The 19,048-nt window shown below is 29.2% G+C and overlaps 1 protein-coding gene across 1 annotated transcript in view; it reads right to left on the bottom strand.

Annotated features, from left to right (window-relative positions):
- Positions 1-1,110: 1,110 nt before the first annotated feature.
- LOC124361501 overlaps positions 1,111-19,048 on the bottom strand; it is a 32,461-nt gene continuing 14,523 nt past the window's right edge. Inside the window, exon 7 of the mRNA XM_046815558.1 lies at positions 1,111-1,193. Within this exon, the coding sequence (XP_046671514.1) occupies positions 1,173-1,193 (21 nt within the window). The 3' untranslated portion in view covers positions 1,111-1,172. The remainder of the gene's footprint in view (positions 1,194-19,048) is intronic.

Raw genomic sequence — 19,048 nt, 5'->3', positions numbered from 1 at the left:
CAACTTCATATCATTATAACAGAAAAGAGTAGTCGGATTGGCACTGTTTCATTCCTTGTTTCTCGGGTACTACTAAATTTGCACAGTCGATGGAAAATTTAAAGGTATCGCCTGAGTCAAAATCAAATATCTTGTGTTCGTGTAATCTTTAACCAAAACTTAGAATACAGTACATACAAAATGTATATCTAGTCAGATTCCTAAATATTAGTATTTTACAATACCAATTCTGATTCTGTAGAATACAGAGCGCTCTGTTCACTAATACAACCATCATGGTAAATTAATTATTTTTATATTTAAATATACTATCCAAGTAACTCTATAACAAATTTGCAACTGTTGTATAATCTCATTAACAAACTCTCGTACAAATTTAGGCTGTGAGCGCAATTTCGCAGCGATTCCTGAATCCACAATCTCAGTAAACAATCATGGCAGCGGGGGCACTGTCTTTGTTGGAAAAAGTTACACAATACGACTTGACAAATTTTTTAACCTTGAAAATAAAAAGAGATGAAATAAACATTCAAAATCCAATGAACAAACTTCTTCGGGAGTTGTTTGTGCTATTAAACCAATCCCTAACTCAAATGACATACTTATATTGTCTGTGGAAAGTTATAGGCTAACTAAACTAAAACAAACATTTATTTGGATTAGTCTTTCTAAGTTGCCAGTAGATTACCATATTATATTTTTCTTCACGTATACTCTTGTTTTATATGCAGAATTCTTCTAGACAACTTTTACTTACTGAAAAGTTAAAAAAATTATAAAACTTCCAAATTACTCTCAGTTCGGATATTGGCAAACCTGTTACCAAAATATTAGGCGACTTACATAGGTCGAAATAAAAGAGAATACATACGTTCATACACGCGAACCAACCAAAAAGAAGTCGGCCCAATGGGCTTGCCGTAAGATATAATGTATTATGAATGTTCTTATTGAATAAAAGATATAACAGTCTTACTGTATTAAGTAATAAGACTGGATGGGACATCCTTATCACTTCGAGGAGTTTGATTGGATAACTGATGGAGTTCGACTTTATACTCATTTATCTAAATATCAGAATGGTTCCAAGGAAAAATAATGAAAGACGAGTACACAATAGGGTTTTTAATACAATTTTTATGTTAAAATATGATCTTATCAGAGTATTGTTTTCAGACCAAAATGATGTTATTCTGAAACACACAACACAATAATTAACGGACAATTAGTAGATAGTTAGATCAAATCAATTGAAAACTAAACTTACACAATAAGAGCCGGCTGTACTGGCGGCCATATTGTTTATAACCTTATAAAAACAAAATTCAACCTCATGAAGGTTTACAATTTTATTTTTAGTCGATATTTCTATAGGTGATAGAATCTGAAATGTTTTTATGATTTATCGTTTTAAATTATGTACCTATATCCAAATACATCAATATAAAGAATAAGACCGTAAAAGTCACATTGTCATATGAAAAACACGAAGTCGTTTCACTACAGCTTAAGACACCGAAGGGAGGTATAGACTATACATAAATATAATAAAGAATCTCAACTCCCGAACAGACTCCGTGATGTTGTTTTAGAATTAAAAAGAAAATAAAACCTTGGTGGATATCAAAGAAATTATGTCGTAGTGTATCTGCAGTCAATAACTAAAAATATAATTTTAAGACGTCTTATATAGGAGTCAACAAAATGTTAGTAGTACTACCGTTGAGTATACACGAGTATAACCATTATATATTATTTATATTTATTCCTGCTTATTACAAGTTTAATCTAAAATATTTTAATTTTATATCTATCATTTGTTTCAATTCACCTGACCAACTAATAAAAAGGAAAAAGCAAACTTTTTAACTGAGTATACACGAGTAGATAGTAATATGGCGGTTCTGGCGCACTTTTGGGACAGACAGAAAATCAAGGGAAAATACTGTTTAAAGGACAATAAACGAATCTGTAAAATCAAACAGTAGGGGTTCTAGACCACTTTTGGGACAGACAGAAAATCAATGTAAAATACTGTCCCATTGAACCATAAACAAATCTAATAAAATCTAACAGGAAAGCACGAATGTTAAATAACCGAATCTTTAGCTGTTTTAACTGTTCAATGTTTGCTTCTACATTTATAAGCTGTTTTAATGAAAAAAATCAAAAAATCTTAATAAAAAAATCTTTATTCTACAAAGTTAATTGTAACACAGTCTTTATCTTTAATAGTCTTCTTTCCAGTAACAATCAAGTGTAATTTTTCATTTTTGTTTAATTCTTTAATCTTTTTCTCATCCAAAACAGTCAAAAATCTGTTCGGCAAGTGTACTTTACAATCTTCCAACTCGGCAATTATTGTAAACCCGAATTTATCTTTCATTTTCTCCAAATTCAAGATTCTATATATCTTTTTTTCTTCCAATTCCACTAATTTCTTATATTCTTTGAATCTTAGTTCACCAACCTTATTCAACTCTTGTAACAGCGCTGCCATTTATTATAGAAAAATCCTTTAACTAAATTTAGTTAAAAGATTTTTCTATAACAAATAGAACAATCTGAAAACATTTGACCAGAAATTGTGCTGATTTGTGTCAAAAATCACTACTTCTTAAAATTTAATTTTACAAATTTTTGCTCTTTAAATAGAACAATCTGAAAAACATTTGACCAGAAATTGTGCTGATTTGTGTCAAGTTGTCACAAAAATCACCACTTCTCAAAATTTTAGTTTACAAATTTTTGCTCTTTAAATATGGAGCGGAAAAAGATAGAGTGCCCATACTGCAAAAAAGACATTTTTGAACATCACTATACTCGTCATTACAATTCGAAAAATCATTTGAAGAACAAAGAAAATTTATAATAAAGAACTAAATTATTTAAGACAGTGGGCTAGAGAAAATAAAATTGCCGATCACGAAAACATGTTTAATATTGAGAAAATTACGTGAATTAAAGAGAAATTTCAAAAGTTGAAAAGAAAAATCTCGACCTATTTAATGATGAAAAACTTCATTCAATAGCTGAAAAGTTGGCTATCGGTACTAACGATAAAACAAGTCTGAAATGATCGAAGAAATTGATAAAACTCTTAAAGTAAAATCCGAAAATATCATTGATGTAGAAGTTTTATCCTCAATACACGGTCTTTTCAAGCAATACATTTTTAACGAATTTAAACGATAAGTTCATGTCAATTTACAAATATCTATCAATTATGAGGCCAGAGATTAAAAGTTTAATAGAAAAATTTCAAGAAACCGTTTAAAAATATGAAAGGTTATTTATCTTTAGAATGCGAATACGAACGAACTTTAGTGAACGGTGAAACACAAACGTGTCCAATGTACTTTACTATAAAATCAGACGAAATATTTGACGTAAACGACTTTATTACTAAGCCAATTTAATAAATTAACACATCGAGAACAGACAAATCATCCAAATAAAGGGTTCTGGGATGGACATTTAAAAGCTGCAAACAACTAGTTTTGAGCCTTAACAAACACGAAATGATGAACGCAGGATCATATATCGATTTGCCAAAGAAAATCAAGATAAAAAAAGCTTGTATAAATATCAAAAATAAAGATGATTATTGCTTTATTTATTCTATCCGATGTGCTATTGAAAAACCCCGAAAGAGACTGCGAAAGATCAAAACAATATAAAAAATTTGTAAATGACGAGATATTTTCAGGTTTCGAGTATCCAATGTCCTTAAAAGATATACAATTATTTGAGAAACGAAGTTACAATTCCAAGTACAAATATCCAAAAATGTCTATCAATGTCTACAGTTTTGATGAAAGTATTAAGGTTGTTTCCGTTACAAAATTTTCTGAAAAAATATGATGCAGAATTAAATATTGATCTACTGTATGTAAAACAAGAAGACAAATCCCCATTTTGTTTTGATAACTGATTTAAATAGATTAGTGAGTTCTCAGTTATCTAAACACGAACATAAAAAATTGCTATGTAGAAGATGTTTAAGCCATTTCTACAAATCTGGGAGATTTAGCAGATCATTTAGAAATTTGTAAGCAACATGAAGTTTGCAAGCCAATTATGCCGTTTCCGGGTCAAACAACTAAATTTACCAATTACCAAAAGAAATTTAGCCATCCGTACGTTATTTATATGGATTTTGAAAGCATATTAGAGAAGATTCCCACATGCAAAAACAATCCGCAAAAAATCGACTACAACCAAGATTCAGAAGCATATTCCTTATGGTTTTACTCTATATTTAGTGTCTAATGTGACCAATCGTATGTACAAGCCGATATGTTATCGAGCAAAAAATGAAGAAGAGTTGCCGAACGTTCCTGCAAAATTGTTTGAAGAACTCAATAAATTATCGAAGTACATAGCTAAAAAATATAATTCAAAGAACATGAAGCCCATGAAATTGACTGACGAAGAAGAAATTTCGTATCAAAATTCAAATCTTTGCCACAATTTGTGAAGAAATATCGTATCAAGACACTGAAAAAACTTTAGGTTTTTACCAGATAATTGGAGTTTCTGCTTATGATGCATTCAAAAAATGCAGAGATCACTGTCATTTGACTGGAAAATTTCGAGGTGCAGCTCATAGAATTTGTAATCTGAATTTGAAATTTCCTCAGAATATTCCCGTTTTCTGTCACAATATGTCTAATTACGATACGCATTTGTACATAAAGAATTGGCAAAACAATACGGTAATGTTGATTTGATTGCAAACACCGATGAACGATATATAAATTACTCTGTAAATTCTGGATACGGGTATGAATTTTGATGGTGACAAACCTAGAAAGTTCATAAAATTCTCTTTCGTAGACACGTTTAGATTCATGGCGTCATCTATCGAAAAATTAGCGAAAAATTTAAAGAAAGAAGACTTCAAACATACAAATCATTTTATACAGGATGGAAGAATATTGAATGAAATTATAGAAAGACAGCCAAATGACAAAGAAGAGATTTTTAAAATATTGTCAGGAAAAGGAATATTTCCCTATGAATTTATCGATAGTATTGAAAAACTTGATTACACAGAAGAATTAAAGAATTCAAGATTTCTATTCACTTTTGACAGATGAGAGCATATCTGAGAAAGATTATCAACACTACTTGAGCGTTTTGGAACAAATTAAAAGAGAAAAAATCTTGGAAATTACTCTGATTTGTACAATATCCAAGATGTTTTATTGCTTGCTGATATATTCGAAAATTTCAGAAACATTTTGCCTTAATTGTTATAAACTCGATCCGGCACACTATCTAACAGCTCCCAGTCTCGCATGGGACGCAATGTTAAAATTAACGAAAATTGAGCTTCAGCTAATTAACGATTATAATATGTATTTGATGATTGAAAAAGGCATTCGCGGAGGCATTTCTCAGTGTATTAAACGATATGTGAAAGCAAATAAACAAATATTTAAAAGATTTTGATAAGACAAAGCCCGAAAACTATTTGTTATACGTTTGATAATAACTTTATTGTATGGCCTAATGCAAAACTGCCGTTTATGGTGGATGGCCAAGTAAATGCAAAACATAACTGACGAAGATTTAGTGATATTCTCGAAGATGGATCCAAAAACTACACAAACATACAAGAATGGAAAGAAAACAATTTTGGAACTCACTGGCGACGAGATTATGGCTATATTCTCGAAGTTGATCTTGGATATCCAACGAATTTACACGAACATCACAAGGATTTACCTCTTGCTTCCAGAACATTTTAAAAACAAACTTTGCACAACTGCTACGGATTGAAATACTGATACGTGTTCATTCGAGAAAATTTGAAGATCTATTTGGAAACAAGGTATGATTTTGAAAACATGTGAATAGAGTTATAGCATTCGATCAGAAGCCTTTTATAAAGAATACATTGATTTTACCACAAACATGAGAACCAAAGCTACAAGCGACTTTGAAAAGGACTTTTACAAGCTGATGAACAACTCAGTGTGTTTGGAAAATCTATGGAAAATGTGAGAAACAGATGTGATATTAAGCTTGGAAATGAAGAATTTTCAATGAAACAAGCTAAGAAAACAAATTTTCAAATGCTTTAACATCTTTGACGACAACTGTATAGCGAGTCACATGTACAAACAAAAGGTTAAATTTAACAAACCGATTTACATAGGATTTTTCAGTTCTCGACCTCTCAAAATTGCTAATGTACGAGTTTTATTACAACAAAATTAAAGAAGTTTGATCCAGATTTGAATCTGTGTTACATGGATACAGACAGTTATTTTCTAGAATTGAAACGAGATCCTTTTAAAATTATTAAAGAAAATTATAGATGACTTTGATACAAGTGATTATCCAAAAGATCATGAATGTTTCACTACTAAAAATAAGAAGGTAATAGGGAAATTCAAAGGATGAGTTAAATAGCGAAGTTTTAGAAGAATTTTGTGGTTTAAGGTCTAAGATGTACTCGTACAAATATCTAAGATAAAAACCCAGTTAGGTGTAAAGGAATTAAGAGAAGCGTTGTAAATAAAACAATAAATATCGAAAACTTGAAGAGATGTTTGTTCGAAGATAAAGAAGAATTTAGGGAGATGACAGTCATCAAAAGTTATAAACATGAGTTGTACACTGTTACCATAAACAAGCTGGCACTGAACGCTAAAGATGATAAGAGAATTGTCCTAGAAAAATAAGATCGATACAGTACCGTATGGCTATAAAAATGAAGCAATAATCTGATATATTAGACGAATTAAATAAACTTGGAAACTTTGATATGTAAATGGAAGATGATTTAATTCACTGTCACACAATGTGTAAAAAGAAAACGAAAAAAATATAGATTCAAAAATTGTTCAAACTCAAAACGGATTGTATAGAATTGCAGCAAAATGTTCAAAATGTAAGACAAATAAGAGTAAATTTATAAAGAATCCTTATGAAAAACAAGTAAAGAAAGAATTGAAGACTAAAGATGAGATAGAGGATTGAAGCTCGAGAAATTCATGCACCAGTACGAAAAAAGTTTAAAAAGAGAAAAATTATAACATTAGGAATTGACGATTTATGGGCAGCAGATTTAGTTATATAATGTCTAACTATTCAGATCAAAATGATGGATTTAAGTATATGTTAAATGTTATTGATACTTTCTCAAAATATGCTTGGTCAAGAGCTATCAAAAGAAGAAAAAACGGCAAGGATATTTCAAAAGCTTTCGAAGATATAGTAAAAGATGCCATAAGGATCAATCACAAACCTCCTAACCTACTTCATACAGATAAGGGTTTAGAGTTTAAAAATAAAGAATTTAACGATGTTTTGAGAAAAATACAACATTAAGATTTATCATACTGAAAACGAAGAGAAATCAAGTAGTATTGTAGAGAGATATAACAGAACTCAAAATGAGAGAATGAAAGTAATTTTTGAGATTAATAAAAACTTTAAATGGATTCGATATTCTTCAAGAAATCGTAAACAATTATAACGATACAGTTCACAGCACAATCAAAATGAAACCGAAAGACGTAGATAAGGATGCAGAAAAGGAGTTATTAGAGAGACCGTTTTCAAGTATGTTCCACCTGAAATTCACACGAAAACTAAATTTAAAGTCAATGATCATGTAAAGAATTGTTAGTAAAAAACAAACATTTTCGAACAAATATAAGAACAATTGGTCAAGAGAAATCTTTGTGATTTATCAAATTAATAACACAGATCCTGTAACTTATAGTATAAAAGATTTAAATAATGAAGAAATAACCGGAAAAGTTTTATGAATATGAATTGAGAAAGAAAGTCAAAGATTTTTTTCTATATAAATGGAGGCTCAAAAGAAATGTTCAATGTGCAAAGAAATAAAGGTTTTGAAGCTTTTTATAAAGATAAAAGTAGAAAAGATGGAATTATTTATAATTGTAAAGATTGTTATAGGAAGTATATCATAAAGAGCTGTATGATAAAATAGAAAAATTAACTTTGGAAGAGAAAAGAATGTCTTAAATGTAAAGAAACTAAAAAAATTTCAGAGTTTAATAGTGATCACTATAGTAGAGATAGAAAGGACTCATATTGTAAAGATTGTGTAAAGAAGAATCACCATAGATTATATTATGAAGATACTCAATGTGAATGTGGAAGAACTATAAAATGGTTAAATAATTATCAAAAACATTTACAAACAAAATATCATAATTCAAGAGTTTTAACATTTTCATCGTGTAATAATTTTTTTCTATATAAATGGAGTCTCAAAAGAAATGTACAAAGTGTCAAGAAGAGGAATAGAAAAGACTGTTATTGTAAGGAATTATACGTTAAAATGAACAAATTAACTTTAGAAGAGAAAAAGTGTTACTTTTGTAAAGAAATTAAAAAATATTTCTGAATTTAATAACTGGCAGTATAGTAAAGATAGAAAAGATGCTTTTTGCAAAGATTGTGCTAAAAAAAATTTTTCAGCGAAAGTTATAAAAAACGAAATGCCTTGTGAATATGAAAAAAGAATTCTACAATGCGTTACCTAGTTATGCTAAACATTTACAAACAAAATATAATAAATCGAGAGTTTTTAGTAAAATTTAGAAACATTTTCATCGTGTAATTTAGATATTCTATAAATCAGTCGAGATGTCTGCCATATTTGTAGTAAAATGATTTCCGTTGTATAAAATATTCAAAGATTCTTTCATTTGGTTGTAGAGATTTATACTATTTGGATCTCCTTGTCTTAATAAAATTTCCATTTCTGGGTAATCAATTTCAAGTTCTTTCAATCTTTTCGGTATTTCTCTCTTTTGAGCTCTGATAACGTAATAAGGATATTCCCACATGTGATTCTTCTTAATTAATACAAAAACATGGTGCTTTTTTCTTATCAAAATTTTTACATATCATATCTCTCTTCATTAATTCCATTCGCAATTCTTGATTCTCTATTTTCAAGGATTTTCATTTGACCTTGAAATTTGTAACTGTTTTATTTCATCTTTTAACTGCTTATTTTCGTTTTTTGAGTTTGTACTCACCATATTTTCTAATGGAAGGTAATTACTTCTTTCGTAACCCAATTTTTAAACAATTTCGCTTCTGGTTTTATGCGATCTCAAAATTAAAGAATAAAGTCCAGATTCATTAACGAAAACAAGTGTTATTTTGGAAGTTTTGAAGGTAAGCTATTTATAGCCCCCCTTATATTTAGATTAAAAATAGAAGTTTTTATCATCTTCGTCAACGTTTATTCTGATCGTTTGCATAGTATTTTTCATATTCTAGAATTTTTGCTACGTCTTTAGCCTTAAACCAGATCACATTGTTTTCGTCAACAATCGTAAAGATATGTTTGTTATTGAATTTTAGTTGATTATTGAGTAGGTCTACAACTGACTCCATTTAGATAGAAATAAAATTTAACTAGTAATTTTTATTTCAGTATAAAGTCCAGATTCATTGATAAAAACAGGGTCAGGATGAAGATTGTTAAGGGGTCTATGGATAGACTCTTGTAATTTATACATTCAAAAGTTGTTTTCTTGAAAATTTGAAGGTAAGAACGATTCGTTCCCCCTTGATTCATCATTCTTTCGACAATCTAAAATATATTGTTGTTTTACTCTCATTATTTAATAGATTTCCTTCAGAGTCTTGAATAGTCAGAACGATTTTTTGAATTCTTTTCATATTTTTTCTAATTGGAATATAATCGATTTCATTCGGTTTTTCACTGATTTTTGATCCATAAGCAACATTTGGGAAAAATGTGTACAAAATTTCAGATTCTTTGTGTAAATGTTCGGTATGATTTTCAAAATTAGGTTCAACGAGATTGCAGTGCACTTCAATTACATCGAACGGTCTAAATTTTGGCGTTTTATTTCCTAAATATACCTGATTTGGCTCAATAGTTTCTTGAACAAACCCTAACAATTCTACAATAATTGCTGAAAAACATTATTCTTACTGGTGATTTTATTTGAATTTTATTAGAGAGATAATTTTTTTGCATTTCAAACTTGTTTTCGTCAAAGTTTAAAGATTTATCTGATTGTTTGAATGTTTTCAGATAATTTTTAAGGGAATTTTTTATTTGATCGAAAGTATAATATCCTTTGTTTAAAACCATAGTATTTTGTTATGTTCTTCTCACTAAATCCTATACAATAAGGAGAACTTTCACTAATATTTATTACAAAATTGTCCAGAATAAAAACCGCTTAAACCGATAAAAATAATTTGATTCTTCCTCTAAGTGTATAGGATGTTCCAAGTTTTAAAACTAATTTAGAGCTTTCTGAAGTCAACTTGAACTGCTTCATTTTCGCAAGCGTTGCTTCAAGATTGAAAATCTTCTATTTAAATGGAGAAATTTTTAAAGCAAAAAGATCAGATAAAACTTCAAACGTTTGAAGAAAATAAGAAAGATCAACCAATCAGATTGTTAATTGTTGGTTTCAAGTGGATGTGGAAAAAACAACTTTATTATTGAATTTTTATCTACAATAGGTTGATTCCTTATTCCAATTTGTATGTTTTTAGTAAATCTTTAGAACAAGACGCCTATAAAAAAATTACAAGAAAGATTTGAAAATATTGAGAAGAACTTAAGTAAGAAAATATCATATTTTTATAATGCTTCAGAGGACATAGTTCCGTTAAGCGAATGTAAACCGAATTCTTTAATCGTTTTTTGATGATTGTATTTTGGAAAATCAGGACGTTATTAAGGAATATTTCGTAATGTCCCGTCACAAAAAACATATCTTGTATCTATCTTTCCCAATGCTTTTCAAAGGTTGATAAACAAGTTATAAGAAATAACCTGAATATGTTGTGTGTTTTTTTTAAGCAAGACGATCACTATTCGAGAAAGATTTACAACAATTATGTGGGATCTGATATGAGTTTTAACCACTTTAATGAATTGTGTGTGATAAAATTTGGAAAGAAGACTATGGATTTTTAACAATTAATCTAACTTTGAAGCCTAAAAAATGGTAATATATTTGAATAAATTTTCTAATATAAATGCTGCTCAGTGGTCTCGATAAAATATTTGTTACAATTATTTTTATATTTATCTTTAATTTTTATTTACATTATGAAAATAACAGAAAAACGGTAAATCTGTTCACGTTCCACGTTCACGTTCATGTTTCACGTTCGTGTTTCACGTTCATGTTTTACGTTCGTGTTTACGTTTCACGTTCATGTTTTACGTTCCACGTTCACGTTCACGTTTTACGTTCCGTGTCACGTTCCACGTTCACGTTTCCACGTTCCACGTTCACGTTTTTTACGTTCCACGTTCACGTTTACGTTCCACGTTCACGTTTTACGTTCCGTGTTCACGTTTCCACGTTCACGTTTTCCACGTTCCACGTTCACGTTTTTTACGTTCCACGTTCACGTTTTTACGTTTCCACGTTTCAAAATTTTTCCTAAATAAATGGCGAACGTAACTTCTGAAGAAGCGAAAAAAACTTGATCAAATAGAAAAGAAATTAATCAAAGAATTTAAAGAACAGATTCGAATTGATGAAAAAGAACAAGAATTTATTCAAAAAATTAATCAACCTGTAACTTCTGCAATAAAAAAATGTTGAGGGCAAAATTGAAAATGTTTTAAGCGATAATCAAAATTTAATGAATTTGGTTCCAGTTGTACGACAATTTGCTGATATTTCGATTCCAGAATCTGAGTTTGAATTGCCAAAATTACCATCTTCAACACCATTTAGACCTCGAATCATTGAAGACTCTACCATAGTTGAACCAATAAGTCCTGGAACAACGGATATAATAATTGGTGAAATTGGTAAACAAATTTCTTCCTAGAGCAAAGGATGATAAATTTGGTTTGTATTGGGACAGAAAAAAGAAAAGTTTTATGATTGGAAATTTGCCCGTGAATTTTGAGCATAATGATATCATTTATTAATGAAAAAACATATGAAGGAACTCAAGGTTTATGGAGATTATTAACAGGCCACTGATGTTCCAAAAGACGGTTTATATTCTGAAGAAGACTTGAAAAAGTATACTGAAATTTTATGGAAATCTGATTCAATTTACAAAAATAATGATCCATCAACTAAGAAACCAAAGTCAAGTAAAGGTAAAAAATATCTCAATTTGATTAAACCAATTTGGGAAAAAAAGAATCGAAGGATCAGGTGTGAGAAAAATACAGTGATAATAAGATTGAATACAGATATATCGACGATTTGACAAAACTCGATGGAATTATTAATTATATTTATGCTCAAGAAAAGGCTGGAAACAACAATTTTTTGAACGAAAAGAAAGCGATTAAAGATTTTATTTCGAACAAACTTGATGAAATGATTGAAAAACCTGATGGAATTAAATATTTAAAACGAGTTTTTCCGGCAATAAGTTCATCTATGATTGAAGGTAGCGGACTTTTGAATGATTTTATCAACAATTTACCTTTTGAATTACACGTACCAACTTATCAGTATCTGGGGCCTGGCACAAAACTCGAAAAAAAGACTAAAAAGAGGAGATACTGGTATAAATAAATTAGATCAAGCTGCTATGGAACACGATATTTTTTATGCAAAACATAGAGACACAAATTCCAGACATATCGCAGATAAAGTTTTGCAAGATAAGGCAATGGATAGATTTTTATCAAAAGATGCTAGTTTAGGTGAAAGATTTGTTGCGCTTCCAACAGCTGGAGCAATGTTTTTGAAGAGAAAACTAGGAATGGGAAATCGAAGAGAACTTGAAATTTTAACTATATAAATGGAGGTGAACGTAAATTTCAGCAAAAATCAGAAAGAAAAAATAAAATCCGCTTTTAAGAAGAAAATACCCGTTAGTATTCAATTTAAAATAGATCAACTAAAAAATGGCGAAGATAAGATATTTTTAACAAATAGACAATACAATAAACTTCGAAAAACATAAAGAAAAAACGATAAAGGTGTCAGAATAGAATTTTCTTTATAATCAGTTGAAAGAACTTAAAAATGGTGGACTTTTGAAAGATTTATTAGATTTTGGAGAAAATATTCCAGTTGTTAAAAATGTTGTTCCTTATGTTCGTAAAGCTGCTCCAATCGTTAAAAAGGATGTGATTCCTATTGTTCGAAAACATTTTTAAATTGGTTAGATAAAGAGTTGGAAGATGTTACAGGATCTGGATTAGATGAAAAAAAACTTTGAATTACGTGAAATCAAACATTGAAAAAAAAATTTAAACCTTTAACATTCGGGGAATTGGAAGAAATCTGCAAAAATATTAAACATTTTAGAGGAATCTTCATGAGAGATACATTACCTGAAAAAGTTAAGAAATTTTGAATGTGGAATTGTGAATTTAGACTCGATTATGGGAAGTGGAACACATTGGATTTGTTATTATAAAAATGATAAGAATGCATATTATTTTGATTCGTATGGAAGAATTGAGGACAAACCACCTATAGAATTGATTAAATATTTGAAAAAAATCAAGCGTTTTATTATAACGATTCTCAAATTCAAGACTACAAAGATCCCCCAATTTTGTGGTCATTTATGTGTTTTTGTGTTCAAATGAACTGAGTAATGGTAAGATTTTAAAGAAGTTGTTAACAAATTATTGCTTAATAAATATGGATTCACAAATATTTTTGACGTATTTGGTACACAAATTATTCAAAATGTAGATAATAGTTTCAATTTTAATAGTTTGAGAAATGAGTTTGATAACAAGTTAGAAAATTTATTACAAAAACCTTCCAGATTCAGATATGTTTGCTGTCGAGATTGAAGATTTTAAAGCAGAATATGATAACAAACTTGCAAATTTCATGAGTTCAAATGAAGTTGCTGATAAAATAAAAACATTGGAAAAAAGAAGTTGATGATGGTGTAAAAAAAATTATTTACCAATTTAATGTCTCACATCGAAAAAGCTGATGAAATTACTGAAGCGATCAAAGTTGAAAAGAATTATGTTAGTTTGGCTAATAAGAAAAGAATTGTCGGTGTTCGACCTGGTATTGACAAACATGATGTTGTTGTTAAAGAACAAATTTTAAAACCTCTAAAATTATCAGAAAACATCGATATTGTTGATTTACATGATCCGAATGTTAAAAATGCCTTAGATTTTAAAGGAAAAGAATTAGCGGTGTTATAGTAAAGGAATTAATCCATTTGATGTTGTTGTAATGATTCAATTAGAAGATCCTATTAAAATGTTTAATGAACTAAAACAAAATTATGAGAATCATAAACAGCATGTTAAAGATTTACAACAGAAGTCTATGAAAAACTTGATGAAAGAAGTAAAAGATCAGTAGACGATGTTGGTGAATTACTTGATAAAGTAAATAAACTAGAAGAAAACTTTAATACATATAAAAAATGATGTTAATGTATTAGTTGGTGAAGTAATTAACAAAATTCTGGAAGATTTTTATACACATTTCAATGAGGAAGTAAACTTTTTTAAAGATTTTGATACACGTTTCAATGAGAAAATAACACATAATAATGAATTACTTAAAAGTATAGATGATCGATACTCTTTATATCTCGATAAAGTAAATAAACTAGAAGAAAACTTTAATAAATTTAAAGAAGATGTCGATAAAACTTTTGAAAACATCGACAACAGATTTAATGGAGTAGGTGGTTACGATGACTAATTTTCCTTATATAAATGGCGCTCATATACTGTGTGAGGTGCAAAGAGAAAACTGCCACAAACGATATAAAATACTATGCAAACATTAACGGAGTTAAGAAAGAATTTCTGGAAAAATGTGCTGAATGTAACTTCAAAAAAGAGCCAATTTATAAAAACTTGATTTTGAAATTTTTTTCTTAATAAATAGAGATGGCGGGACATTTACAGTGCTTTCGATCTTTTTATCATGCAACACGAAAGAGATTTGAAAAAAGAACATTGGGATGACATTCTCAAAAATATGAATTATCCGAAGATATGATGAGATTATACGTAAACAAATTGAATTGGTTATAACATTGCTAAAATATCAAACTTTATCATCAGAGTTCATTCAAGAAAAATTATACATTATCAATTAAAAGATCATATGTCTGTTCTTTGTCTCTATCAACACTTGAGTATAAAAGTTTTTGGATGAAAATAAAGATACAGTTGATTGGAACAATATTATAGATAGCGGTTACTATCCTGTGCAGATTTTATTGAAATATGTGACCGAGATCGCAAAATTTAAGGAAGAGAATCCTGAATATGACGAAGTAGATCATTAAAAATGACTCTAATCTTTTTTAATTATTTTACTAAAATTTATATCTTTTCTTATAAAAACGTACATTAGATCGATGAAAAAATGATACATGATGTTTAAAATTTCTAAATTTTTCTCTTATTAAATGGCGGACTACAGAAAATATGCTAGTGATATTGAAAGGGCGGAGTTTAAAAATTTCTATCCAATTAGTAAACAACATTTGAATGAACCGAATAAAAGAACTGAGTTTAATATTGATTTTGAGATAACTTTTGGCTCGTCTAACTTCCAGTTTTATATTTCTGGAACTTTAACAAAACAAGATGGTCAAGCATATCTTGGAACAGATAATATTAGATTAATCGATAATTTTTATACGTTTTTTATTTTCTAAGATTGAAGTAAGAAAACACAATAAATTGATAGAAGAAGTCGAAAACTGTGGCCAATTAAGCACAATTAAAGGAACTATTTCGTATTCAAAAAGTGATGTTATTTCTCAAACTTCTAATGGCTTTGAATCAGATTTTAAATTTGGTGTTTTTGAAGCAGCTGGAAATTTATCTCATTTTGGATTAGGATTTTTTTGAAAATGTTACTATTCCGATCTATAAAGGAGGATTTTATCTAAGTTTTATAAGAGCAGAAGACGATGATGTGATTCTGAAGACTGCAACTGGAAATGTTATGCCTGTTGATGGAAAAATAACAATTACAGATTTTTTTATTAGAGTTCCAATGATTGATTATAAAATCACGAGTAAAATAAGGTTGATTGATGAAATTACAAAAAGTCAAAACATTATGTTTAATTTTCTAGATTGGCAATGTATTGAACAAAAAGGTATTTCCGGAACAACTTATTCGTTCGATATCACAAATATTTTATAGAAATATCTTCAATCCCAAGTTCGTTATCATAGGTTTTCAAACAGATAGACAGAATAATCAAGAAAAAAATCCTTCAAAGTTTGATAGTTTGGATGTAAAAAATATCAGAGTAAAATTGAACGGTTCTTATTATCCAGATGAATTACAAAACTTAAGACATTTCAGGAGGTCTTTTCAGAATCATGTATCAGATGTATCAAGATTTTAAGAAAGTTTTACTGTAATAATAAGGAAATGTATTACAATCCTAAAGAATTTTAGCGAATAGACCTATTTATGTCATTGATACAACAAAGAGTTTGACAAATATTTCTGGTTCAAAGAACGATATAATTATCAATATGGATTTTCAAAAAAGCTGTTACAAACGCGATTTGTTATGTTGTTGTTGTCTCTGAGAAATTTTTAGCTTTATGAAGTGATTAAGAAACGATATTAAAGAAATTCAGTAAAATTTTTGAAAAAATCGTCTTATTGTCTATATTATCATTGGATAATTCTACAACTTTACAGAATTTATTGTTAAAGACATTGATATAAGTATTCATTTTTAATTTCAAAAGAATATCTTAAAAAATGGGGATGATATTAACAAAAAACTATTCCAAGGTCATCTTAAGGGTTGGACCGGAAGTTATGATTTTAAAAAATACTTTAATATTTACTGATCCTATATACCAAATTTCAGCAAAAAAGCTCCAACAGTTCTCGAGATATAAAGAGTTTTAAGATAAGGATGATTGGGGTAGTTTTTGAAAATTTTGTTATTTTTCATGAAATTTTAAGTTGAACTCGCTTGTTTTTGAAGTTTCAGATTTTTCTGATTATTTTATTTTATTTTTTTATGAATATAAGAAATAGGGGATGATTTCACCCTTATGGATAAGTTAAGTCGAAAGAGTTAAGTATTTACTATATGTGTACCAAATTTCATTAAAATCGGTTGAGTGGTTGTTTTTGAAAATATAAAAATTATTAATAAAATTTGTAAACTAGCACTCCTAATTGAACAACTTATATAGCAGAGATATAGCTTATAACTTTCGAGACTCTCCGTAGCTCAGTTGGTAAGACGCTTGCCTTCAAAGCCTGAGGTTCTGGTTCAAATCCCAGAGCTTCAGGCGCGCTTTTTATTGAGGAAGACATGGTTGTCGTTCAGTGGTTGGGGACAAGTCTTTACACGAGTGGCCATAGTGTAATGACTATAGAACAAGCCGAGTAATGACAACTGTGGTTGGCGCGCCATTTGCTTCCTCACCTTTCCACTTCATTCCTTAATTCCTTCTCTTCCTTAATTCGTACATTCCTTCTCTTCCTTAATTCGTTCATTACATTCATCATTCCACATCATTCATTAATACAAACATTACACTTACAAAAACACCCGACACAAATTCCCTAATTGTATCTCTCCATCAACTTCTACACAGTAGTTACCAAAGAAAAAATGAGACTTGGGAACAAAAAAATTTCCAGAGTCTAAGACCCGAATTACAGCTCCTAGCCATTAACTTGGTTGGACAGTAGCAGTGCAGGGCCAAGTCTCTAAACAATAGACACCGTAGAAGTTGAATGTGATGTGATTCCCCATAGCGCAAACACGCACACTAACAACACTACACCAAAGACACAATCATTCATTTTGTCTTTTACAATAATTGATGATGTTCATATTATTCTCTTTCATTCCTTCTAAAACTTCAAAAATATACTCTTTCGCTGATGAAAAATATCTCGATTTCTTCCGGAATAATCTTTGTAATCGTACACATAATATCCTAAATAGTTGTACAATAGAATGAAATTATTTCTATTTATCTCTGTTGTAGAAATGTAAACACAAACATTTGCGCTGAAAAATTTATATCTCGGCAGACTTAGTTTCCATAATCTCCATTTATAAAAAAATCTTTTTGTTTAAATGGAAGAGTATAATGCCAACTGTTACAAGTGTTCTAATAGAGGAGAAATTATCGATAAAAGATATTTAGTTTGTAGAGGTTGTAATTTAATTTTGTTAGAAAGACCTAAACCTAAGAAATTTCGAAATAAATTAACACATTTGAATAATCTGCTTACAAAATTGCAATATGGAGACAAGAAGCAAACAAAATTTGTTACAGAATTTAGAAAAACAGAATAAAAATTTTTACTTATCTCTTGGAACCATTGACAAAATTATTTTCCTTTTCAAAGAATACATTAGGTTTGTAGGTATCGATACACACGTTTATTATGAAAAGATATTACCTGTATTTTTTCATTATCTGGATGTTGAATTTGTTTATGATTTTGAACCAGAAATCCTCGATGATTTTATAGTACATTTGGAGAAATTAAACGAAGAACCTCTTGAAAAGAATGCGGTTTTACTCACATTCTCCCCGACTTCTCGAGTGAAGGTTAGCGAATTTCATTTTTTCCGTCTTTAAATTTTTTTTCTATTTAAATGGAGTTCTTGAAGGAGTTAAATGATATTGGAGAATGTAAGTTTAAAGAGTATAAGAAGTTGAATGAATTGGAAGAAAGGAAGAAAACATAGAATCTTGAATTTAGAGAAAATGAAAGATAAATTCGGGTTTACAATAATTGCCGAGTTGGAAGATTGTAAAGTACACTTGCCGAACAGATTTTTGACTGTTTTGGATGAGAAAAAGATTAAAGAATTAAACAAAAATGAAAAATTACACTTGATTGTTACTGGAAAGAAGACTATTAAAGATAAAGACTGTGTTTACAATTAACTTTGTAGAATAAAGATTTTTTATTAAGATTTTTTGATTTTTTCATTAAAACAGCTTATAAATGTAGAAGCAAACATTGAACAGTAAAACCAGCTAAAGATTCGGTTATTTAACATTCGTGCTTTCCTGTTAGATTTTTATTAGATTTGTTTATGGTTCAATGGA

The sequence above is a fragment of the Homalodisca vitripennis genome, chromosome 4 (genome assembly GCF_021130785.1).
Source record: "Homalodisca vitripennis isolate AUS2020 chromosome 4, UT_GWSS_2.1, whole genome shotgun sequence".
NCBI lineage: Eukaryota > Metazoa > Arthropoda > Insecta > Hemiptera > Cicadellidae > Homalodisca > Homalodisca vitripennis.
This window is presented reverse-complemented; position numbering and strand designations above follow the sequence as displayed.